Here is a 25,169-nt window from a genome sequence, read left to right on the forward strand (position 1 = left end):
CGGAAGAGTGCCAAGAAATGCAATGCAGCTACCGCCAGCACGATGGGTGCCACACCTGCGAAACAAAGGGAGCCAAGAGACGAAAAGAGCCTGATATGCGCTGAGGTGAGTTGTCAAAAACTTTAGCACGGAGATTTGCTGAGCTTCTTTGCAGTCAGCGCCGTGCGACCCGTGCTTTTTTCACGGGTTCACCAAGAGGCACCGGTAGCACCGCTAACCGAGCGACGCACCTCGTCAGACGTTATGCCACGTAAAAAATGACATGACGGACCACACAAACAAACGCTAGGCGGCCCAGAGAAAAGCACCGGAAAAAGAGATCGCTCAGATCCGCCAAGCGCATGTCAGCTCTGCGCCACGGCGCTCAGCTGCTATAGGAGTTCGTGACCGCAGGGAAAAAGGTGAAGTTCACGCGAACCCCGTGAAAAACGGTACTTACTACGTTCGAGCTCTCAGAGAAAAAAAAATCGAGGTAGAACCGGTAGAAAATCATCTCACTTCTCGCGGGACTGTGACGCCGGCGCGGCAAACAGCCCAAGTTGAATCCCGGTACACGCCGCGGCAGGGAAAAGAGTCTCGACTGACAAATTGAGAGAAAATCTTCCGCCCCTCCTGAAGCTCACCAGGGTTTGCAACGCGAGTGCAGTTCACAAGAACGGTGGTAACGAGAGACAAAAACGCGTGTGTCAACATGCGACAGGGCGGCGACTAGCAGCGGTCCTCTGGCACGAGCCCAACGCGCGTGACTTGGGAAGGAGTCGTCTTGAAAAATGCCATGGAGACACACACAAGTCAAACAAAACACGCGTGTAATCCTTCAAAGCGCATTTCGTTCGATTGGACTGTCGTCGCTTTCCACCAGGCACGGTTCTCCGAAAACTGTCCAGGTCCTCGTAGCGCACCTGGCACGTGACGCTAAAACAAACCGGGGGGTCGCCGCACAGGCCTGCGCCAAGCAGTTTTTCAAGCAAGCGCTTGTCGTCTGGAAGACATGGCTGCCATGGTACATACTATCAAGCGCGCGTCTCCAACGAGAATACAGCAGATCTTGTTTGCACCCACGTCGGGTAGTGCCTTCATGTCGAAGGGACGTCTATTTTTTCGCGGTTTGCCACCCCTCCCATACGTCTGCGCATCACTGTAGATTACGACTATCACATCAGATTGGCGGGTACGAGGAGAGGCGATTCCCCACCTTTTAAGCTAGCGTTTTGATGCGTCGTTTATTCACAACCGCGCTGTGTTGTTCGGGCGGATCTGTGAACTCTGCACTAGTGGTACGGAATGTGCCGGAAAATAGGAGATCGTGTTAGTTCTTGGGAAAACAACTTCCGAACCACGAATATATATTGGTACAAAGAAGTTACCATATCCTCCGTAAAAAGCAGGCATTAAGAACATAAAGATCATAGCTAGGCCATGTATCGTTATTATCACATTATAAGTGGCTATCGTCTTCTCGAAACCATGCTAGCACAATAGAACTTCGTTGAATAACAACATATTAAAATGAGCGCATGTAAACTAGTCTTAAACACACCGCTCGTCACGTAACAAATATAAAATCGTACTGTAGATTCTATATATATGCCGCTGATCTTGTAGCTTCGCTCAGAACGCAACTAGTCCTTCTCTAGCCGTTGTCATGCACCGGCTGTCAGTCGCCAGCGTCATGATGCTGCCTGAAAGGTGGTGCAGTCCCCCCCCCCACCCCCACTAGGCAGCGCTGCAAACGTGAAACCATGGCAAGCCTTCGTAGGTAGCCCACACTATCGACATTTGTGGTAACCTCCACCACCAGTAGCTAAATTGCCTAGGATGTTTTGCCGCATTTGGAGCATGGGCGCGAGGGTAAGCAAGCACCACGAAGTGGTATGCGATCGCGCTGCGGCCTTACAACAGCAGCAGGCAAAGAACTTTCTCTCGCAACCGTGACTCAAATGCCGTGTGCGACGGTTCAGTGACCGCGGCGTGAACGCAGAAGTATGCCGTCCACGCGTTTCTCCTAGAACCACACAATTTCGCGTGCCACACAGCCCTCCGGCAGAAAGCGCCACATCGCCGGAGTCTGCAGGTATAGTGCGAGATAGCTCGGGAGGATTGTTGAGAAGCTGCAGTCTCTCGTTCGTCCGCGCACATATGCTGCCTCGGATGCGTTAGAGGGTGGAGTATGAAGCAGGCCAATACATGTGAAGAAGACAGCAAACTAAAAACCGAGCATGTCTCTTTGTCAAGTGCATTGCTGAGAGCCGGCTACGCACTTTGCCAATTGGCACAGCGGATACAACGGTGCTAGCAGCTGAAGTCGGGTAGAAATACTCCTGTCGTCTGCATACAGAGGACCGGTGATCCTCTACGGACTGCTGAAACAAAGATGGCTTCGGGCACGACCCCAGGGAATCACTACGAAGTTGTTTTCGCATCTGTATAGATGAAGCCCGGCGTGTCCAACGGAAAAAGGGAGCGAATGGTCTGAAACAAAAACAACAAAGATGGCTTCGGGCACGACCCCAGGGAATCATTGCGAGGTTGTTTTTGCATCTGTATAGATGAAGCCCGGCGTGTCCAACGGAAAAAGGGAGAAAATGTTCTGAAACAAAAACACCTCTGCCCCCCCCCCTCCCTCCCCGCGCGTCTCCTCCTTTGCGCTTCAGCCACAGCAGCAACCGGACTGCAGAGACATAAACATCTGTGCAAATAAAACGTCGGTCCTTCCTGCCTCCGGAAGAACGCTTCTACACACCGACAGATATTGAAAAGAGAAGTGCTCCCCACGAAAAGAGAGGCCGCGTCGGCACGTATCCGCGCGACTGAGGCGCTCCGCAGGAAGCTCTCTCCCCTGCAGTGGGGCAGAGTTCCGCGCGCCAGGTGACTCAAGCACGAACAAAGTCGAAAACAAACATCGAGCTGCTCTTGTCCCCGCCGTTAGACTGAGTGCATGCATGCGGCCGCATTTCCAAGAACCCCCCTGCCGGCCGCGCTTGCATGCATGCACGCCATCCCGGTCGCGAAGGCGTGAATGCAGGCATGTATTTGATTCTTCAGATACCGGCGGCCGTTTAGGCATGCGAAGCTTGCCTTGCTTTGTCTTGCTTTCTGAGACAGTGCGTTCTCACTGCAAGCCTGCACCCGAGAGGCTCGCTCTGCGGCTGGGGGGCCTGAGGAAACTCTGCATGAAAGCCGGGGGTCTGGGCGGGAGAGGCGCCGCTCCCTTGGTCGCGGCTTCAGCCGCCAGGGGCACCGCGTGGAGGTTCAAGCGCGACGCGTGGAACACCGAACGATCGAGTACTGGGTCGCCAGGAACGCCCCCGTCGACGGCGAAGTCACCGAAGGGAGTCGCGCCGGCGGCGCCGAGTAGAGAATGCGAAGAGCGGACGGATGACGGCGACGCCAGCGACAGACTCGCCCTCCTGGTGTTCAGCGAGGAGGTCAGCGAGCTCGACAACACGGCGTCCGCAATCTCCGACGCGGCGTCAGCCTCCACTGGTTCGGGGGGCTGAACGGAGCGATCCGCCTCCAACATGATGGCGCGACCCGACGGACCGAGGCTGTCCTGAGAAAAAAAGGACACGGACACTCGCCGCGCTGAGGGAAGTCAAAGCTACCCCAGTAAACCTGCGCAGGACGCCCTGCGCGAAACCCTAAACACTCAACGTGTCTCCACAAGCACTTGCCGCCACACCACATGCATGAGCACACCAAACCCCCCTTTGCGAGAACGGCTTCACCGCCTGAGGGCCGGCAGTCTCCCTCGAAAGCGACTCACCAGCGCGTTTTCGAAGAACTGCAGACGCCGCGAGAGGAAGTCGCTGGTAGAGGATAGAGTCGCTGCACGCTACGGAAACACACACACACACACACCCGAGGGACGAGACACGACACGATCTTCCTGAAAAGCTCCACTGCGTCGTCGCATGCCGCCCCCCAGAAAGTGTGATTAGCTGAGCGCGCCTTTCCGCCCTATCTCCCCTCCACCCCCCCAGTTCATCCGCTATCATAACTGCGAGGCTTGGCTCCCGCGCTGTCAAAACACGATTCCTGAGGCGACTCAGGGCAAGGTGCCTTCGCAGCCACGCCGACCGGCTGCTTACCATTCGCAGCTCCTCATTCTGCTTCGCGACCAGCACAGACTCTTTCTTGACGCCTTCGACAGTCGGGGGCACGCGGCGCGCCTCCTCCAGCTCCTGCAGCGCACACCACAGACACATGCCATCCACTTCTTCTCGCAGGCGCCGGATACGCGAATCCGTGCCTCTGGACGGGTGCTCCAAGATGCGGCAACGCTGAATCCTACAGGTCTCGGTGCCCCCATTGCACACGCTCCCTGCCTTGTAATCTCCTCGAGGCGAGGCCTGGAGCCACCGTAAGAAGTGCTCAGACTGCCGCAAACCGGAGGGCACTCAGTGTCCCAAAGAGGGACATCGTCGCGTGTGTGTTGAGAGAGAAAACAGATAGTGTGGCTCGCGAGTGCATGTTGCATATACCTATGGAAGCACATACATATTCACAGCGCTGCTGTATGAGTTCGCTCAGACTCGTCGAGTCAGCAGTGGCCTGCGGCCTTCCTGACGCTCTCAGATGGCAGTTCCCGGTGCCCACGTGAGGGAATGCCACGGAGGAAGTAAAACCTGGCGACGAAACACCCGCGAGAAAACTCCCTTACCGCAGTGAGTTCCTCGCAGTGCTTCTGTTGACGAGCCGCGGCCTCTTCGAGCATGCACAGCTTCGCTGCATGTTCTGCAGCTTCCTCCTGGGCCTTCGTCTTCTCATCCTCCTTTTCTGCCTACAGAAAAGCACCTCATGGAGACGAAATGCGAGAAGCATCCCGCTCCCTGCCTTCCTTTCAGAGCTCGTCTGATGCACGCCTGTCTCGCCTCTGAGTTGCCACCAGCGAAAACACCTAGTTCCTGTCTCTTCTTCTGCACTCGCTAACAGAACGGGCACGCAAACTGATTCAGCTCGTTTCTGAGTGTAACCTGCCAATCGGCATACGTGCCCTGCGTCCACCGAGTCTGAAAGCCGCAGGTCACTAGGCCAGCCTCAGTCTTCGTGGCATTTCAGAGGCAGCTCGCGATGAGGCTCCTGCTGAGCCTTCACGCTGAGAGCGCATCTGCGGGGGCTCGTAGCCTCTCCGCGGCCCCATTCTCTCACCTTCAGTTCACTCAAAGCCTCCTTCAACGTCTGGATTTCCTCCGCTCTTCGCCTCTCCGCCGTCGCATGCTTCTCCCTGTCGGCCTCGAGCTGCTCCTGGAGAACCTGGAGGCGCAAGTCACTCTCCCTTTGCGCGTCTTCCCGCTCCTGCAGCACGCGCCTCAGACTCTCCTCGCGTTCCTCCGCGTCCCGCTTGCGTTCGCGCTCTTCTTTAGCGACGTTTGCGACTTGCAGACGAAGATCCATTAGCTCTTCCTCCAGCGCCTGCTGCTCTTTGTCAGCCGCTTCCGCTGCCTTCTTCTGCTCTGCCGCCAGACGCGCCAGACTCGCGCTCTGCTCTTCGCAGGTCGTGCGCAGCTGAGCCACCTGCGGAGGAACGAAAACCACGCAAAAAAAAAATGAACTATGCACAACACCCGCGATGAGAGACGCACGCGAAGCAGAAAGGGCACGGTACAAGGCCACAATCGTTCCCGCTTGCCCCGTTCTCCGTCAGCGGCACACAGCGCCAGCGCAGCGCCGCGCGCGGGTATCTCACAGCCGGCGGCACTCTCGTTGACGCTTTCGAGAAGACACAGCGGCAATCTCTGTCAAGGCGAAAGGGAGATGCCGGGAGGCTGGAAGCGACGACTTTTGTGAAAAAATGAATCGCGGGCTCGTCAGGCGCCATGCTCTCTCCGACCCGTGCATCGATTCGTGAACATTTCTACCTTCTGCGCCTTTTGCACCATTTGTTGCTCTGCGTCCGACATACCTCCGCGTCTCGTTCGTTGAGTGTCTGCTGGAGCTGCTTGGCCGCTTCCTGGGCTCGGTCTGCTCGCTCCAAGGCTTCCTTCATCTCTGCTTCTGTCTTTTTGAGTGTCTCCAATTCTTGCTCCCGCGCCTGCATGGCGAGCTGAGCCTGCTGCAGGCGAGTCGCGACGCCCTCGTAAGCCTTGAGCATTTTCTGGCTTTCTTCATCCCACAGTTTCTCGTAAGTTTGCCTTAGTCTCTCTGCTTCTTCGCTCGCAGCTTTTTTCTTCTCTGCCTCGATGACGGCCTGCAGGCGCGCGGTTTCCTGCCTCAGCTCCTCCCTGAGTCGCTCCTCTGACGCGACTCGCTTGCACTCTTCTTCCCGCAGCGCCTCCTGCCACGCTGCCTCCGTCGCGGCGGACTGCTGAGCCTTCGCATCCAGCTCCTGGCGAAGACGCGCGAGTTCCTGCTCCTGGACGGCGAGCTGCGCGTTTGCTGCCTCCAGGTCCTCTTGCCTCGGAAGCGCGAGGAGTTGAGAGTCTTTCTCTCGCAGCGCCGCTTCGAGGGTGTCGCGCTCGAGCTGCAGCGCAGCCTGCGCCGCTTCCGTCTCCGCCAGGCGGGCCTCGACGGACTCCAGACGAAGGCGAGTTTCATCAGCGCGCTGCGCGTCTTCAGCTGCGCGGAGGTCGGCCTGCCGCCTCCACTCGCCCTCGCGCTCTCCAAGCATTCTTTCGTAGCGCGCCTTCTCTTGGCGCTCGACTTCCACCTGCTGAAAGAGAGTGTCGAGGCGCAGCTGCATCTCCGCGGCTTCTCTCTCACGCCCCGCGAGCGCCGCAGCTCGCTCCTCCGCCAGTCTCTTGCTCTCCTCAGTCTGGTGCTCGAGCACGTGCTGACGCGCCTCGAGTTCTGCACGCAACTTGGCTTTTTCTTCTTCCTTCTCTTGCGCGAGCTGCTGCTTCACGGCCTCCAGAGCCTGGGCGGCCCGCTCGGCTTCGTCGCGCCGCCTGGTCTCCTCCTCTTCGGCTCGCCGCTGTCTTGCTTCCTCTCCGTCGCCCTTCTCCCTCTCCAGACGCGCACACGCCTCCCGAAGCCCTGCCATCTGTTGCTGCAGCTCGTCCTGCATCGCGTTCAGTACCTCAATCTCCGCGTCCTTGTTCTTCATCTCCTCCTCGATCTCCTCGCGCGTCTGGGCTTCGCTGGCGAGCATCGCCTCATGGAGGCGCAGGGCCTCTGCATGCGCCTGGCGCTCGCGCTCCAACTCGGCCTCCGCTTGGCGGACGCGCGTCTCCAGCGCAGCCACCTGCGTTCCTGCTGTCTCCGCCTGCGCCTCCAACTCGCGGGTCAGCGAGGCGCGGAGACTCTCCAGCGCGACCGCATGCGCCTCCTCCGCGCGCTGCCGCTCGACGCCAGACGCTTCTTGCTTGCTCTTCACAGCATCTCGGAGTCTCTCCTCAAACCCAGCTGCGGCCGCAGAGACAGCCAAAAACAGGAGAATGACCAGACGACGGCGCAGGAGACAAGGAGAGACCGAATCTGTGGAGCCAGCAAAGCAGGCGGCGACACGCCGACGCAAAGCCGTTTTTGCGCGGCAGAGAGACGGAAAACAACGGAACCGAAGACGAAACACCCTCTTTCCCAAAACAAGCTTCCTGCCGCTCTCACCTGCCGCCTGGCGATGCTCGGCCTGGGCCGCCTCCAATTGCATGCGGAGCGCGTCGCCTGCGCCTCTCAGCTCGTGTGTCTCTCGCCGCAGTCTCTCCGCCTCCTCCCGCGCCTCAGCGAGCTGAAGGATCAAACAAACACACAGCCACATGCGCTGAGCGTTAAGCAGATGGGGAGCAGGTCATCAGAACAAACGGCGGCCGCCACCTGGCAAGCGACTAGCGCACAGGTTCGCAACGAGCGGAAGCCCAAACAAGAAACACTGAGAGGAGAGAGAGGAGTTGAGCCTCAGCGCAGCAGAGAGAGACGGGCGAACGAGACTCAAGCGGAACAACTCTTCGCCGTCTTCAGTGTGGTGGTCGGAAATGCCTCGAAGGTCTCTTTGGAAGACACAAACAAAGCGACGACTAAAGCCCCAGAGACCGCGCTGAAGATCAGAGATGCCCACATCACACCTTCTACTGAAAAGCCGCAGCTTTAAGCAAGACGAACTCGTTGTGCTGGAAACACGGAAGGAAAAAATTAAAAAACCGCTCTGGCGAAAAACGGGCCTGAAGTCGTCTTACCTGCAACCCCAGCGCCCGTTCCTTCTCTTCGTGGGTGCGTTGTTCACTGGCGACGGCGTCAGCGAGCTGATCTCTCAGTGCGTTGATCTCCCGGTTTGTTTCTTCTGTCCGCTTCGCAGCCTCTTCCCGAGCGGCGGCGAGGGCGAGTTCGGCGTGGTGCCGTTGATCCTCGACGAGTTTCGCCTTTTCCGCTGCATGCGCCGCCCGCGTCGCTTCCGCGTCGGTCTGCGCCCGCGCGAGGTCTTCGCGCAGCCTCGCAAGCTCCGCTTCGCCCTGCTGTCTGTGCCTCTCCACCTCTTGCCAACGCGCACAGTCTGCGTCTTTCTCCCTCAGCTTTTCCCCGAGTTTCCTCAAGCTTTCCTGCGTGCTCGCCAACTCGCCCTGCGCTCTGTCGAGATTCGCCTGGAGCGCGCGCAGCTGCTCACGCAGACTGACCACTTCCGCTTCACTCTGGCTAGCCTCGCGTTGCTTCGTCCTCAGCGACTCTTGCAGGAGCACGACCTGTTCAGCGCCGGCGCGCAAAGCCTCCTCCTTTTCTCGCAGAAGAATCGTTCGCTCCTCGGCCTGCGTGTCACCCAGCTCTCTCTCCCGTCGCTCGAAGTCGCCTTGCGCCCTCTGCAGCTTCTCGCGCGCATCTTCCAGCTGCGTTCGGAAGCTGTCGCAGCTGAGGCGAGCCTCTTGCAACTCGCGCTCGCGCATATGAAGCGCCGCCTGCATGTTGGCCTTCTTCTCGTTCTCAGCTTGCAGCTGCGCTTGCAGCTCCGCGGCCAGACGCGCCTGGGCCGCCTCCCGCTCGCGTGTCTGCTGCAACTGCATACGCAGGTCCTCGGCAATCGCCGAGACCCCCTCGTACAGCCGCTGCAGCTCCGCCTGCAGCAGCTGCAGGCGGCAGACTTCTCTCTGCTCTTCTTCCTGCTCCCTCTGCAGCGTCTCCACGTGCCGACAGAGGGGCTCGATGACGTGCTTCTGCTGCTGTTCTACAAGAAGCAAATAACCTTCGGCCTCCGCCTGGCACACCTCCAACTCCGCGCGACTCGAACTCTGCCTCTCCAGCTGCTCCGCGAGCAACTGCGTCAGCTACGAGAGCGTACCACCCACCACATGAGAACCATGTCTACAGCACTCAGCCACCGGATACAGATAAATAAGTATATGTATTTATATGTATATTTACATATACAGAGATATATTTAGATATATATTTACTTACATATGTTTACATACATATTTGTGTATATACAGTTGCATATATATAAATATATTTATACATATGTTTGTACTATATACGATGGACGCCACGGAGGGAGGTGAAACAAACCAAGGCTGAGGCAGAGAGTCCTGAGCATGCAGCCTGGGAAGTGTGTAGGGTTTGAAAGAACTAGAAGTTCGCGTATGCGCCGTGTCCACCTAAACCGGGCTCTATACGGGTAGAAGTCCCCCGGCACGCCGCCGCTGTCTTCACAACCAACATGACTCGAGTCAACAGACGCAGTACGTTGCGGCACAAGAGATAAAAAACTAGTGTGGAGACTCGCAGGGCATGCAGCTGAAATGCCAGCAGACGTCCGTTTCGCTCGCGTCCGGTCTCTTACCGTGTTGAACGCCTCGCGCACTTCGTCAGCCTCGACGACGTCCGCGTCGAAATCTGCGTCTTCCTCGTCCGCGAAGAAGCGGCCCGGCTCGGCGTCACTCAGGGCGTGGAGAGCGAGAAATCGCTCCGCTCCGGTGGCGTGCACATCATCGTCCAGCAGCTCGTTGTTCATTCCCTCCCAACTCTCCGCGTCTCCGTCGGCAGTTGGCCAGGGCGCAGCCGCCTCGTTCGGTTTCTCGTTGACGTGCTTTTCAAACGCTTCGCCCTCCGCCGCATGCCGTTCCTCCTGGGGTGGCGCTCCCTCTCCCCTCGGAGCGTGCTGGGCATCTGCAGCCGCGCCGTCGACGTCGATCGCACCCTCGCGCGGCTGCATCGCGGAGCTCCTCAACAGGCCACTCTTGGGCGACGAGGCCGCAGGGCGCAGGAGGCGGTTGAGACGGCGCTTGTCTTCGCGCGAAAGCGAGAAGCGCGAGAGAAGAACTAACACCGCGTGCAGCTGGCGCTGAAGAAGCGCGTTCTGGCCCTCCAGCTCGAGCCGCACGCGCCGCTGCTCCTGCAGCTGCTCCAGCGCCGCGCCGCTTGTTCGCTCCATGTCTTCCACCGACGCCGAGAAGGGCTTCAACACGCTGCCTCTGTACGGCCCAGCCACCGCGTGCGTCTCCTCAGCCAGAGAGCATGTCGCGAACGCACCGGACGCAGCGTCCTGCGCATACTCCGCAGACTCGCGCCTTGCGGCGGACAGCCCCGCGGCGCCTCGTCCTGCCAGCGCGGCTGCTTGCGCCTGCAGCTGCCGGCCGCCGTCTTCGTCGCTTCGGTAGAAGAGATCAACTGCATCGAGCTCTTCTCCCTCTGCTCCCGGCGCGTCCGCACGCCACCAGTCTCCTTCCGCGTCGCGCTTGGACTCCGTCGGCGGCCGCTCGACGGCGCCAGAGGAAGCACGCGCGCCGGCACTCCGCTCCACGCCCCCCTCCGTCTGCGCGCCTCCGGCGGCTTCACGAGACGCCAGCGAAGGATAAAGCTCCGCTGAAATGTCTCTCAGCAGCACACCTGGGAGGCCGGCAGCCTCGGCATCGTCTGTCTCGGCAAGATCGAAGACTTGCGTGCGGCGCGTGTCCTCCACACTCCGCGCCGGTCTCTCGGGGTCTCCGGTCCCCGCGAATTCGTCACATGAGGCTTGAAGTGGAACAGGCGACGGGCGAGGAGAGACGGGCGACGTCACCAAGTCCACCGACCGCACGTACTCATCGAGGCCAAAGTCGCCGTCCTCCGCCCACGCATCCGCAGAAGCGGCGCCCTCTTCTTCCACAGTGACGGGCTCTCTCGGCGGCGCTGCCTGAGGCTGTCCGCTCGTGGAGCCTGTCGCAAGATGGGAGGCGGCGGCGGGAGAGGGCGAAGAAGCCGCAGCTGGAGGCTGGGCCACTTGAGGAGGCCCTGAGACGGGAGGAACGCCACCGGCAGACGCGTTCGGCGCCCCTACCTGCTGCAGCGTTGTCACCGCGCCCTCACAAGAAGACCGACGATCCGAACTCCATGGATCATCCAACTCGAAGTCTTCCCCGCGTTCTTGCCCCGCAGCAGCGATTTGAGGGGGACGGACGGCGGAGAGATCCGCCGCCCCAGAGACCAGGCTGGGTTGTTCCTCTCCTGGCCCTGCAGCCGGCAAACTCGGCTGAAAGTGGACTTTCCCCGTGTGGTGGACGTACACCTCGTTCTGCTGTACGTACACTCTATTCTGGTCGACACGTATTTCCTCCTTGTGCAGACGCACCTCGCTTTCCTTGACGCAAGTGTTTTCATATTGCCTTCCCTCTTCCTCCCTGTCCCCGTCGTTCCATGCAGTCTGCTCTTGGTCCTCTTTGGCGTCTTCGCGGACTCCTGCAGCGCCACCGGAGACAGTCTCTGCGGCGAACTGCCCGTCCCTCCACTCTCTCAAGGCGGCAGCGTACCCCGCCAGGCATGTGGATCCGCCTGCGAGCCCTCGGTCGGCCTCGCATGCGTCGCGCCAGGCATGTCTTTCGTCGGCTTCGTTTCCTCTTCGCCTGTTTCTCTGCTGCCTGCCTCGAAGCAGCGCTTGCCCATCGCCGGAGGCCGACGGCCTTCCACTTCCATAAGGTCTCTCCCCTTCCCCGCGCTCCGCACCGCCGCCGAGGTTTTTTTGAGCGCCGTCGGCCGTGTGCCAGCCTTCTCGCCAGCTCACCCCGTCATCGCTGGAGCCATCCCTGAGTGTCGGGCTCGCCGTGTCGGTATCGTCCTCGCTGCTGCTGCTCTCGAGGGTAACAGAGAGCGCTCCCCGGGCAAACCCGCCAGCGACAGGCGCGCTCGCCTCTCCTTGGCCACCGCCCAGACCCGCGTCCGCCCCGGCTGGAGGCTGTCCGCACGGCGGAAACGAAGAAGGAACAGAAAGTCCGTCTGCGCGAGACGGAGACTCCGCAGATACCTCCATCGGCGGAGAATGAGCAACCGGCAGATGAGGAGGCAACGCAGCGCCAACCGAGCCAGAAGACGAACGGCACGCCGCCGACGAGAGCCGCGACGCTGAAGACGCAAACGGCGGGGAGAAGGCGGTTGGCTTTTCCCCTTCTTCTGCCGGCAGCGCCTCCCACGACGCTCGCTTGTGCACCGAAGAAGCACCTGACACTCTGCGACTCTCTGGCGAGCAGACATAACCGGCATGGGCCCCGCCCAGACGCTCCTCCACTTGACCTGAAAGCGACGCGCCTCCCCCTGAGGCCAACCGGCCCTCAGAGTGAGTGGCCGGCGAGCTGCGGCGCGACAAATCGCCGCCAAAGACCGGCGATGCTGCGCCTCCAGGGGCTCCTGCGGCGTCAACGACGCCGCCTGCGGCAACGAGACTGTCTCTCTGCCCCTCCACGAATCTCGTGGGCGCATGCGAGGCGGTGCAGGCCACGGGGAACGAAGAAAACAGGGGGAGCGACGGAGGCGCCGCAGGCGCTTCGGAGAGGCCGGCGTTGAGACCTCCCGCGCTCTTTGTTGGAGAGGCGGTGTCTGTTTCGCCGCCTGCGCTCGCCTGCAGCCCCGTGAACGGTTCCGCGCTCTGTGCGGAGGTGAGGGCTGTCTCCTCGGCAAGGAAAGCGCCGGCTGCGGCAGCAGGCTGAGGCTCGCTGCTCTCCTGAGTGGGGCCCGGGGGAGGCGGAGGCAGAGCGGAGGACGACGAGGGCGTGTGGTCGCCGGCGCTAACGGAAGGAAGCGGCGGTGCAGCGAGGGGCGGCTTAGCCGCGGCGAACGGTGGAAGCACAAAGCCAGGTTTAGGCAGCACAGCCGCCGAAGGCGCCGCCGAGGGTTTCACGTTCAAGCCTGGAGTGGCGGTGTATAGACTCCTCGCGCCGCGCCCTCTGGAAAAGCAAACGTAACGCACGTTTCTTGTGAGCAGAAGGCGCAAAAAGACAGTAGGGAGTGACGCTGCAACACGCGTCAACCGCTCTGGCTGCAAAAACGCCGAAGGACGCAAACGGATGGGGACAGCCTATACGCACATGTGTCGACATCCTGAGGGGGGCAGTAAGAACAAAGGACCGAGACGCCTCGAACGCCCGAAACCCGCGGAATCATGGAAAACCAAGATGCGTCAGCTCAGCAGACCGAGGGGTTCCGGCGCAGGTCCGTCGAGGGAAGAGACTCGCCACAGGCAAACACTCACGCCGCACACCTGAGCGACCGCCGTCTCCCCGCCCCCCCTCCCCCCCGAATAAACGGGTCGTGCGGCGCCGGCAGGCCCTGCACAAGCGGCACCTCGCGAACTGACGAGAGGACGCCCGACTGCACTCCACGAGCGCGCCTACGCAGGCACTCATCCAGAGCTATTCTGAGGAATATCTAGCGGACAGGCGTGTCCAGGAGGGACTGAATAGTGACTGACCTCGCAAACCCGCGGGGGCCCGCGGCCGACGGCAGAGGGCCCCCCGCGGCGCCCTCGGGGGCCTGCGGAGCGGCCTTGGGAGGCGGCGGAGGGAGTTGCTCCTGCTCCACGAGATGCTCCTCGCCCTTCACAACCCAGCGCTTGAGTTTCTCGTTGTAATACATCTTGTTCTCCTCACCCATCTGCACCAAAAAGAGGCAAGAACATTTGCAGAAGGATGAGTCCATCGAAGGAAGGACTGAGGCAGCGGAGGTGCCCAGACGGCGCAGAGGGCCGCAGCGAAATGCGCGGATCCCAGCACAGCGTCCTTCGAGCCCCCGACACGGTAGCTCGAGAGACAGAAAGTGCTGAAAAGCAGGTGACTCCGAGTGCGCGGCAGACGAAAGAAGAGAAGAACGGTCTTCGCGAAAGCAGGATAGAAGTCGAGATGCAGGGGCACCGAATGAGAGGGGAGGGACATGGAAACCAGGGGCATGCGAGACACTGCGAGACAACGTGAACAGCAGCCGTGAAGACCGGCAGCAGTCAAAGGCATGAGACGACTTACATGGGCCTTGGTGGCCTTGGTTTCCTCCTCGTCGCCATCCTTGCCCTTCCTCTTGAAGATCTTCCAGATACCTGGAAAGCAAGTCCCCAAAGACCCACAAAACGCGCTGCCTCAAGTCCACAGCCCGTCAAAAAAGGAAACTCAGCCGCAGAAACCGAGAAGAAGAATACAAGGCCCAGCGACGAGCAACAGACGAGGGGCGTGAGTTGCGTGAGTAACGCCTCAAGGACGCAGACGCACCGAAGGGCACGTGCCCAGGTGGATGCACAGAAAAAGAATTTGCATCTGTTTGCGCGCTGGACAGAGAGCTGGAGACGGCCCCAGCGATGCCGCCTGGACTGCAGTTGAGCTGGATAGACGGCTCTGCATGCTGGTTCCAGCAAGAAAGGAGAGAATTAGGGGAACGGGGTGCGCCTGGGGGGGAGGCGGGAGAGCGAGGGGGGTGGGCTCCCTGCGGCAAATCTGGCCTGGGCTGCGTGTTGGCGCTCACCTGTAGACATCTTGAGGGAGCCTCAAGGGAAAAAAACAGAAGGGGGGAGGAGAAAGAGTCCTCGCAGAGCGCGGGCGCCGGGGCCTTCCTTCGCCTCCGTCGCCCTCAGCGCCTGGCTGGCGTCTCACACAAAATACGATCCTCTTTAGTGGCTCGTGGATAAATGTACAGATATGCATTTACACGTCGTGCGTGCAGTCAGAGCCAAACTGTCCACAGGTCCCCGTTGAAGGAGCTGGCTCTGCCACGTCCACGGAGACGTGGAAGAAAGCGACTTTTTGCAGACTCGTTGCCGGGCCTGTCTCAGGAAAATCGAGCTCAAGAGGCAGTCGAGGCGACAAAAAAGAGACGAGATATTTCGCCACCAGCAACGCCGGGTTAGAAAAGCGAAAGAGAAGGAAAGTTCTCTTGCATTTGAGAGGCGATAAAATAACAAAAAGCGGGTTGTTTAACGGGGGCGGTTTCCAGTAGACCGAGTTGGTTGCGCAACGGCAGACACACGCATACAACAGGCAGGTCAGCAGGCGCAGGACGAGTTCATAACGACAGGAAGAGGACGCAGAACCGGTCAAGAGAGAAGAGTAGTTGGAGACCAGTCGTGGTTGGGCCTGAAACGACGTGCATCTACTTAAACTGACGGAAAAAGCATGAGAGACGAGTGACCGCGTTTGAGCACGGCGTGGCGTCACACGAAAAGATCAAACGACGCACAAGGGCGGCTCCAATGGGAAAGAGGCCGGAAAACGATCCGAAAGAAAGTTCGGCTTTCTGCTTGCTGAGGCAACCAGCGGCAGAAAATGAAGTAACGCTGCAAGGTCTGCAGGACCGTTTGAGAGTGCATGTGTAGACTTCACGTGTTAGCTTGCGCACCTTGCACGCGGCGCCTTCTACTTCTTCGAGTTTCCAAAAAACGAAGGCCAAGCCACTGGGCAACACACCCGGCGACCGGTAGAAAGGTAAAGACTTCGAGACCAAAACGTGGCAGAATAAAGCCTCAAAGTTGAACCCGAGAAGCGAAAAGTCTGTCCAGGTGAGGCACCCGCCACACCCAGAGGCAGGACGAGGCGCGCAAACCCCAACCCTCCTCTGGCCTCCCCGCTGCTGCGACAGGTCGCTGCGCCTTTTCTCAGTGTTTTTCTCTCCTTTGCACGAGGCTTTCAGCCACAGATAATCTGTAGAACGTGTTCTGAAAATCGCCAGCCCTTGCCGCGCAGGACGAGCGTCTGGTCTACGGGGTTCTCTTGTTGTTTTATCGCCTCGCGTGGGAGACGGTGTGTTCCATACGACGAAGACTTGAGCCCTCGGAATGGCGGCGAAAAAAATGCTTGCTGCGTTCCAAGCCCGTCTCGCCACAAGCTGCTGGGGAGTGAGGCTACGCGAGTGTCGATCTCCTCATTTTCCGCGCTAAACATTCGGTCACCAGACTCAGGACTTCCAAAAGCGGGCATTTTTACATTCTCTTCCGAACTGTAAAAAAGGTGACCTCCGTGATCGGGGCTTGACGGAGTTACCGGGTCGCTAGGGACGCCAGGCAGGCCGCAGCTGCCGTCTCGGTTGTCCTCTGCCGATGGAAACGCCGATTATTCAGTTCCGGTGATGCGTCACAAACCTCTCTCCCGCGATGCATGCCCTATACATCTGCGCAAAGAGTCTACACACACAGGCACGAAGCCATTGCGTAGCGTGGACTCCTCAGAAACCACAGATACGTCACACAGGAAACACGCCGCGCCTAGCCACGCTCCTCAGTGAATTTTGAGCTCCGGTCTCCCTTTACGAACAGCCCAGAGTGCCCACGCTTTGCTGTAGTCTCGTGTTCAAATGCTCGAGGGTTGGTGGCGCCGACTGAGCGACGAATCGCCAGCAAAGAGAGCTGTTTAGCCAGTGAGGACCGCTTGAAGGCCCCTGGTGAGGGCTCATCTGTCATCTTAGCAAACTCGTGATGGGGATGTGCTGCCTGGCTCAGTCGGTCTACTGGGCGTTCAGTCAGCCTACACGGCAACAAAAAACGCGCATGCCTTTTCAGTCAGAGAGATCAGCCGCTGGGAGAGATTCTCGGTTTGTATTCGCCTCGGGAGGCTCAACTGTGGGATGCCTGGCTTCTTTTACGCGTTCGTCTCAACTCTCAGGTGCCAAAAGGGCCGCAGGTGCTTAAGTCTGAGCCTGGCACATATTCGCAAAAAGGAACCGCTCGAAGACTCAATGTTGTCTCTGCATCTTCTTGAGCGTTAAAAAAAACGAGACTGCGCACTGTTCCTAAATGCACGATAGGTGTGGCTGCTGCGTCTCAGGTAGAGAACACACACCCCTGATACTCCAGCGGAGTGAGGAAATATGATCTCGAGACTGGGGGGTTGAGGGAGGAGTGCGCCGGAGCAGGCCTCGGGCGAGCAAGAAAGGCAAAGTACGAAGCAGGCAAGGGAAGAGCGCGAGCCCAGTGACAGAATGCACCGGATGTTAGCGTAGACGCAGATATCCATAGGATTCAAGGGGTGCTGCTGGCGATGAAAAACAGTTTGGAAGGCCTTTGAAAAATGCAAAGTGGGAAACAGGCGGACCAAAGCAAGGATTTGGGAAAAAAGCAGACCTGAACGCTGCGGAACTCACATGCAGGAGGGATCCCGCAGAAACAAACACTGTCAGTTCCGAAACGCTACATTGTCAGACTAAATGCGCTTCCCGCACGTCGCTACCGAGACCCTTTCAGAGGCCAGTGATCACGCCCACGAGAGCAAAATAAAAGCAGAAAAACACTTGGAGAGGCAACCGCCAGCAAATTTTAATGAGTCGCTAGCCAGTTGCCGCGTCACGTGAGTCCGCCACAGGCGTTTGAATCCAGTGAGACGCGCAGGCATCCCTCCCGTTTTCCCTTGTTTTAAATAATGAGTCAACACGCCAGCGCTCACGCTTGAGGAAGTGAAAACAATAGATCGTGAGCACAGAAGCGCAACAACCCAGCTCTCCCTGTCGCGTCATTCAAACCCGTCGTCCCCCGCTGCCCCCCTTTCTCCCCCCCACCCCCCCCTCCGCCCCCCCTCGTCGTCCATTCCCGTTTTTCGAGCGAAAGACACGTTCGCTTTCCACTCCCCTCCTCGACCTGAACAAAGAGACCGCTAAGCGAACAGCCTGCACTAGCGGTGCATGAGGTTTTTCTGCCTGACTTCAGGCTCCGCTGACAGCACAAGCTCGGGTCTAAGCTGCAAACCTCTCTGCGGATTTGAGTTCTCATCGGCCCCGGGGGCGGCCTCGAAGGGCGCACCTGGCTTCGCACGTTGGAGCTGCACATCGATGGCGACGATTCGGCTCTCCTCTCCCCCCGCCATCACTGCTCGCTCCTCGGAGCTCTGCACCGAGACGTGCAAGCCTCCAACGGTCTTGATGAAGCAGGGCCCCAGCGCAGCGGGTCTGGCAGCCGGGACAGTGCGGAGCTCTCGCGAGCGCCTATTGTTCGCCGCGTCTCTAGCATTCGACTTTACAAGCGCCTCCCGCCCGCCCCACGCCGGGAGGCGGCCGCGCCTCTGCAGGGGCTTGTTCTGCGAAGCAGGAGTCTCAAGAGAAGCCTTTGCGGCCGCCACTCTCCGCGGCTGCCTCCCTGCGTCTCCCCCGAGGTCATTGTAGCCGCTTCCGCGTGTACTCACTGAGGCCCCTCCCCCGTGAGGCACGGGAACTGCGGAATCACCCGCCGGAGCCGCAGGCTGCAGCAGAGAGGGAAAGTAACCTTGAAGGTGGTGCTGCATGCGCTCCTGCTGGTGTTTCAGCTGCTCAACGACGTCCGCACACTCCCCCTGCAGGGCCTCGGATTGCTCCCGAATGACAGAACTCAGACTCGAAGCAGAAGAGATCGCATGCCTTATGCGGGCACTTTGCGAGAGAGTCAGTTCTGCGCCGCCTCCCGCCACGGAAGCACGGTAGACGTTCGCCAGAGCCGACGCAGAGCCGCGGCGGCACGCTGCATCCGCCTCATTCTCCAACGAAGGGGCAGCCGTAGAATGTGGAGGAGACCCGCCGACAGGCGCCAGATCTGCAGCCTGTGTGTAGGAGGCCGAGAACGGAGGAAACAGCCACAGACGATGGTGGTCACCAAGCTGCTGCTGCATGCCCTGGAGTTGCCTCTGGATCTCTTCTAACTGCCCCTGCCGATCGCTCTCGCCGTCTCCTCGCGCTGCGTCGCCGTCTCCATTCGCCGCCGCTAAAACCCGCGACGGAGAAGACGCGTCGGGGAGCGCGGCGGGGCGAGGCGGCGCGGAGCCTTCCTCCTCTCCCGACGAGAGACTCTCTCCAAGGACGGGGCGGCCGCCTGGCGGTCGGCGAGGGAGTGTTTGGCCGTATGCCGTCGCGCAGGATTGCTCGACTGCTGCAGACGGACTGTTCGCGGCGCTCCGAGGCGCCCCCGGCGCTGGAAACGTAGCACGGCGGCAGCCAGGACCAACGTCGCAGGGGAAGGTGGCGTCAAGGCAGTCGAGCTGAGCGGCGATTTCATCCAAAAGCTTCAGCTGCCCCTGGACGTCCATCGCGTAGGCGAGCCCCGCGGGGCTGCGGCGACCCTCCCGAGGCGCGTCAGGCGCGCGAGCCCCGTCTCCTCCCTCTGGGCTCGTCGGTGCAGGGGCGGCAGACCGCCGGAGCGTCTCGCCTCCAGGCACTAGCCGCCCGCTCTCCGGCTCCAAATCGGTGAGTCCGCAGGCGCGACGGAGGGGCGGGTTCGTCCACACACCCGTGCACACTGGTCCGTCCGGCGTTCTCCGCACTTCGACTTCGATGTTCGCGACGCGCGGGCGGATTTCCCTCTCATCGGCGCCGGCAGGAGACGACCTCCCAGCGGCGCCGGGCGCCTCCCCCCCGCGCCGCAGCGACGACGAGGAGGCCTTCGAGAGCCTCGGCGCCACGTACGAGTGATGCTGTTGGAGCCGCCGAGAGAGCTGAGTCGTCCTCGCCACAGGTGGCGGCGGATAGACACTGAGAGCGCCCGGCGCGGCGTCATCGCCCGCAGCAGCGGTGTCTGTGGCTACTCCGCATTTGGAGCAGACGCAGGGGCGTGGGCGAGAGAGGCGGCACGACGCTGCACCCCGTGGCGAGACGCGGCGGGCAGCTCCCTCCGCGGCACGTGTGTCTCCTCGTCGCCCGCCGTCCTGTCCCCTGCATGGGCCCCGTACCGAAGAGACACCACCGGCGCTGTGGGGTCGCGCTGGTGCTGCCTGTTGGGCTGCAGCGGGCCGACGCCCGACAACCGCACAGCAGCTGGTGGCGCCTCGAGCGGCCGCGCCCGCAGGCGAGTCTCCACCGCCTCGTTCGCCGTCGCTGCGGCGGCACCTGGCTGACGTCGATGAGCAGATGGAGGCTGCCACGGAGGCTCTTTGCCGCCGAAACAGCTCGAGGCGCGCCTCACGAATCAAGCGCTCTTCTTCCTCCTGCAGCGCCCCTGGGCAGTCCTGGAGTTTGTATTCCTCGATGAAAGGTCGGAGATCCTGCTCCATCAGGTGGAGTCTCATTCGATACTCAGCGGCGGCGACAGCGGCGTGCGGCGACGTGCTTCTCAGGCGCCGCGAGAGGAGTTCTGCGGGCGACGCGCGGTACCGGGAGAGATCGCTCAGCGAGTCATCCCAAGGCTTCCTCTTCTTCGGCTTGGCAGGAAACACGAGCTCCTTTAAGTCTCTCACCGTGTAACCCGAGACGAAAGACGCAGACTCCGCGCCGCGCGCGCCGCGGCCTGTTGAGGCTCTGCGCCTCTCTCCATCGCCTCCCCCGCGGCGGGCGTCAGGCCAGGGCAGCCGCGGACTCGCCTCCCCTGAGGGCCTCCTGAGGCTCCGTGCGCTGCAGCTTCGTCGCAGAGGTCGGCGGTCAGCGAGAGAGAAGCACTCTTCGTCCAGCAGCGCGGAAAGATGGCTGCGGCGTCTGTCGCGCGCCCAGGCGTCGCACGCGCCTCTGGTGACAGAGCGGTCGTTCGCCGAAGAGCTCGGCGTCTCCCGGCCTCGTTGGGCGCTGGGCGCACTCCTCCAGGCCTGTCGCGGGAGCGCCCCCCGCGCGCTCCGAGCGGACTGCGGCCTCGAGGGGCATAGCGTCTCGATGCACTTCCCATCGAGCTCCCGAAGAAGGTCAAAGACCTGCTTCTTCTCTCGCCGCACTTCCTGCAAGCGCTCCCAGAGCTGCATCTGCTGCTCGCGCCTCCGGGCCTCGGCGCGCGCCGCAAGCGAGGTGGAGGAGACCCCGGATACCCGCGCAGAGGAGGAGACTGCCGAGCTGGGGCGGGGCTGTGGAGACACGCCCCACGCGGCGTTGTCCGCCGGAGCTCGCGCCGGCGCCGCAGAGAGACGCGGCACGGGCTGCGAGGAGATGAATTCCTCGTCGCCCCGAAGAGCTGCTGGCGCCGACGCGCGGTGATACTCCGAGGCCTGTGGCCCGGACGCAGGACTCCCGCCGCCGTGATGAGGCAAAGGGCCCCTTCCGCAGGGAACAGAGTGGGGCTGCTGCGATGGAGAGGAGGAGGACGCCCGAGAGGATCCAGGGCTCCGCGAACGCGGCTGTCGAGGCGAGGGCGCAGCTGGGTGTTCGCTGCAGGCCGCGCGCGGCGAACGCTCGCGGACGTGGGAGGCTGGAGGAGAGCCCCGCATGTGCAATGGATACGAAACAGAGGCGGGAAGCTCTTGCGAATCATACGACGGGACATCGAACTCCAGCCCCTCTTCAGGCAGCCACTCCTCACCCACGCGATGCAGCTGCCAGTTGTCTTCTGCCTCTCCTCCACACGGACAGGCAGGCCCTGATACCCCCGCGTCGCGGGGCGCCTCTCGCCCTCCAGGAGCTCTGTGGGCGCGTCCAGACGACGAGACGCTCCGGTCGTCCCCTTTAGCGGAAAGGAAGCCGCCTGCGTCTCCGCTTTCCCCCACCCCGTCCTCTTCTGATAAAAATTGGTTTTCCCGAGAGTTCCTGCGGCCTCTATCGTGCAGCGTCTCGCCTTCCATATGGGCCCCTGTCGCGTCGCGGAGGGGTTCGTTGCGCCGTGTGGCGCCTCCGGCGGCCGAAGCGAGTTCGTTGAACCTGCGAGCGCTCGCCGAGCGGATGCTAGTGTGGGGTTCTCCCGGCGAAGGGACTGTCTCCTCCTCAGGGGCGGTGCCGGGCCGCAGGGGGACCTCGAGGTCGCGCGCGTTGTCGAAGCGCGTGGGCTCCACAAGGTGCGCAAAGACACCCCATCTGAGGCGAGAAGAAAGCACGCCAGCGTCCCTCGCGCCTTGCGAGAGGAACTCCGCGTGGAAATGGGCTGCGTGCCCTTCCATGGCGACGCAGAACGGATGAACAGACTCGAAGGCTGGGGGCGGAGGACGGGCCAAGCCGGCGGCATAAAAGCGGGCGGTCCGCTCAGGCAGTCGCTCGCACCTCCACAGCCTCCTCTTCTTAGTTGCACGAAGTCAGTCTACAACGAGAGCGTCGGCGAGCGCCACAGACCTCCACGTAAGCGCCGCATCCCGCACAAAGGCGGAGGGATGCAGAAGATCAGGGGAATACAACGTGCCGAGGATGCGGAGGAGAAGGACGAGATGAAAGGGGTTCAGCGGGGACGACGAAAGAGAAAGGAGAGATGACTGTGCGCAGCGAATGCTGCGATCGAGCGTTTCGTGGTTCATGCAGCGAGGAGACAATACCGGCGGGCGACGCCTTCACGAACTATTGGCTGTCACTGCGCCTCCAGCACGCAGGGCAAGTAAGAAAGAAGCACTCGAGTGGTGCAAGCCGGTCTGATTCACAGAAGATCCGAGTTTCTCGAGCGGGGGACAGTCGCGGGCGGCGCCTTCCCTCTGAGAGCCGACTTCAGGCTCGCTTCAGAGCGGAAAGGATGGTTTGCCTTCTGCGCAGGGCTGTCGAAAAATACTCCACTCCTTTCCATGCTTGCACGATCGAGTCCGTTTAACAGTTTGCTCCAGCGATTCATTCTTTCTCACTTCGATGCAGCCCCCTCCACAGTCCTGCGGGAGGTCACTCTCGCGCCCTCCTCCCTCTCTGCGCACGTAAGTGCACGTGCGGCTGAGACGAGCGCCACGCAGAACTGGACGGAAGGCGGTTCGCCGCGGCTACTCAGTCGTAGATGTCGAAAAATGCCTGCAGTTTGTGTGCGTGTAGAGGACTCTGCAAGCAGCAGACAGTGAGGAGCCACGCGCGCGCCATACGTTCGCTGCTCACGCGCAGCGACCTCTCCCGTCGAGAATCCTGTAGAAAGAGCGAAAGACAGCCCGGGTGAGACGCCGCAGGCGGTTGTGTCGAGGAACGGAGGGAAAAGACGCAGAGAGGCTTGGAAACGAGGAATGGCGAGCGAAAAACTCGAGGGAAAAGCTCACCTGCTCGCGAGCGGGAGCCTCCAAGGAGCTTGACGCGCGAACAGTCGCAGCACCGGTAGAAAACCCTCCACCTCACCCGCTAACTGCGCCGCGGACAACGTCAAGAAGACAGAGCACGCACAGCTCCCTCTGCTGCTGCGCGCGACCCCACTCCCTCTTCCTCTCTCTTGCCTGGTGTTTTTGAGTCGAAAAAAAGGCGCCAGAAATCAATTCTCACGAGGCCCCTGAAGAATCTGGTCGAAGAGAGAGAAGAGTCCCGCCCCGAGAAAGGCAAGACGGAAAGCTGGAGGCAAGCGAACCGAGCCGCAGCCGCAGGCGGGAGTATGCAATCCGGGCGGGCGGAGGGAAGGAGGACCGCGAGCGCTCGCAAGCGCAGTGTGGAGACCATTCAACGCGTTGTAGTTGGATAGTGAAGGACGTATACATTTGACGGGAGCGCAGACGATGGCGCTGCCACTTTTTGTATCGATATCGACACGGGAACGGACTTTGGCTTCCCCTCGTTTGCGCGTGTTTTTGCGAAACTTCTGTGCCTCCTTCGGCACAGGCTCGGCTGAATTGAGAGCGCCGGCAGAGCGCAAAGCCAGAAAGGGCTGCCCGCGCTTTCTCATGGGCTCTTCTTCAACACCCAGCTCGACAAAGCCGCGCGTGGCGTTTCCTTGTCTTCACCTCTTCCTCTCTTCTGTCTGTCAAAAAGGCTTGTCTCGACTTCAAAGGAACGCGTTCGACGGGTAAAATGAAGCAGTGGCGTTAATCCGCAGACCTCGTCGCGCGTCAAACCGCCAGCTCGCAACGCCCAGCTGAAGGATCTCGGCTGTCGGTCTCTCAGCTCCTCGCGTTTCTCTCGTTTCTTTTCGCTGCATTTCGTTCATGACGGGGCACAGCGCAGGAAAATCTGAAAGCCAAGCACCTTGCTCGCCGCCGCCACTCCACGCCCTTCAGGTCTCCAGTGCCCGAACTTGCGCGCACGTTTTCTCTCTCACAAACGTGTGTCACCGCGAAAGCGCGTCTTCATGGTCGTCTTCTCTTGTCAGCCTCTAGCGACAAGCGCTCCTTTCCGAGTCCGCTCTATCGTTCTCTCACCCCGTCTCCCGCGTTTTCCTTCAGATGAGAGGTATGTACAGCTGGGCAGTGTGCAGACAGCCCGCGTGGGCGCGATTTTATGCTCAATTCAAGGCTGTGCAACTCGTTCTCGTTCTTGGTACACTCATTTCTCTGCCTCCTCAGGCCTCTTTTCGTCTCTATACGTGCAAACGCACATGCATAATCTCTTCGCGTTAGAGTTCATCCGGTCCTCGAGGCTTCGCTCCAGTAGCACATGCTCTTTGACGCCCGATGATGCGTCTCCTTTGAATTCGGCCTCAGTTGTCTTGGATGCCGCGTCTCTTATCGCTCTTCTTGTTCCTCTGAACACCCCAGACTCGTCTTTCTCGGATGCTTTACACACTCAGTTCGACTTTCTCATCGTCGTCACTGCTGGCCCGTGCTTCGTCGCTTGTTCCATGGTCGAGGTCGGTTGACTCGATCTGCGCGGCGCCTCCTGGGCTCCCTTCTCGTCTTGCCGGCCGTTCGTGATTTCTGCACTGTCAGCTGCGGAGTCTCAACTGCGCAGGCGTCCCTCAGACACGCCAGTGCCCAGTTGTTTCCGCGGCTTCCCGCTCGAATGCGCAATTAAACTGCGGGCTGGGCGAGGTGTCTGGGCTCACGGGAGGGCTGGGAGGACCGCAGAAGAAGAGGCAAGGCAGCAGCCGCAGTTACATGTTTTTGTTCAGAGATTCTGCCTTTAAACTGTCGACACAGCCAGCTCCTGGCTACTCTGCGAGTTAGGCGGTCTGTTTCTGTGGCCCCTCGCCGGGGGCTTTCTTCCCGTCGCGGAGGCTTGCGGCTTCAGTGGCCCGCGCGAGGGAGCCAAGCCCTCATTCGTCTGTTGCTTTTCACAGCTAGACCCTAAACCCAAGGCAAGCAGGGAATTCCGCGCCCGCCAGCCCCTCCGTGAGCGCGCGGACCTGAAGAGGCAGGTCGCGGCGGGTGGGGCCAGCCGTGAGGGAGAGGATGCGCTGTGGTAGGTGCGTCGCACGCCAGAAGACCAGAGGAGGGAGGATGAGGTAGCGTTTTCAGCAGGATGAGAGCAGGCGGCTTGTCTGAGACAGCTTGAAGTGCGAGTTGATTGCGGAGGGGCGAAAAAAACAGGCGCATGCGGAGCAGACAGTCCCCGTCGCGCACAGGCTG

At 60.7% G+C, this 25,169-nt stretch overlaps 2 protein-coding genes across 2 annotated transcripts; both read right to left on the reverse strand.

The window, feature by feature from the left end:
• Positions 1 to 3,112: 3,112 nt before the first annotated feature.
• On the reverse strand, positions 3,113 to 14,626 carry BESB_046900 (surface antigen repeat-containing protein; the record flags this gene model as incomplete). Its single annotated transcript, XM_029363141.1, has 12 exons — positions 3,113 to 3,553; positions 3,767 to 3,835; positions 4,092 to 4,184; positions 4,664 to 4,783; positions 5,152 to 5,517; positions 5,906 to 7,344; positions 7,546 to 7,666; positions 8,112 to 9,188; positions 9,704 to 13,055; positions 13,580 to 13,761; positions 14,127 to 14,197; positions 14,617 to 14,626. The coding sequence occupies 12 exons, from the start codon at positions 14,624 to 14,626 to the stop codon at positions 3,113 to 3,115; spliced, it is 7,341 nt and encodes a 2,446-aa protein (XP_029220507.1).
• A 3,121-nt stretch (positions 14,627 to 17,747) lies between these two features.
• On the reverse strand, positions 17,748 to 21,884 carry BESB_046910 (uncharacterized protein; the record flags this gene model as incomplete). Its single annotated transcript, XM_029363142.1, has 1 exon — positions 17,748 to 21,884. The coding sequence occupies one exon, from the start codon at positions 21,882 to 21,884 to the stop codon at positions 17,748 to 17,750; it is 4,137 nt and encodes a 1,378-aa protein (XP_029220508.1).
• Positions 21,885 to 25,169: the final 3,285 nt, after the last annotated feature.

The sequence above is a fragment of the Besnoitia besnoiti genome, chromosome III, assembly GCF_002563875.1.
Source record: "Besnoitia besnoiti strain Bb-Ger1 chromosome III, whole genome shotgun sequence".
Lineage (NCBI taxonomy): Eukaryota > Apicomplexa > Conoidasida > Eucoccidiorida > Sarcocystidae > Besnoitia > Besnoitia besnoiti.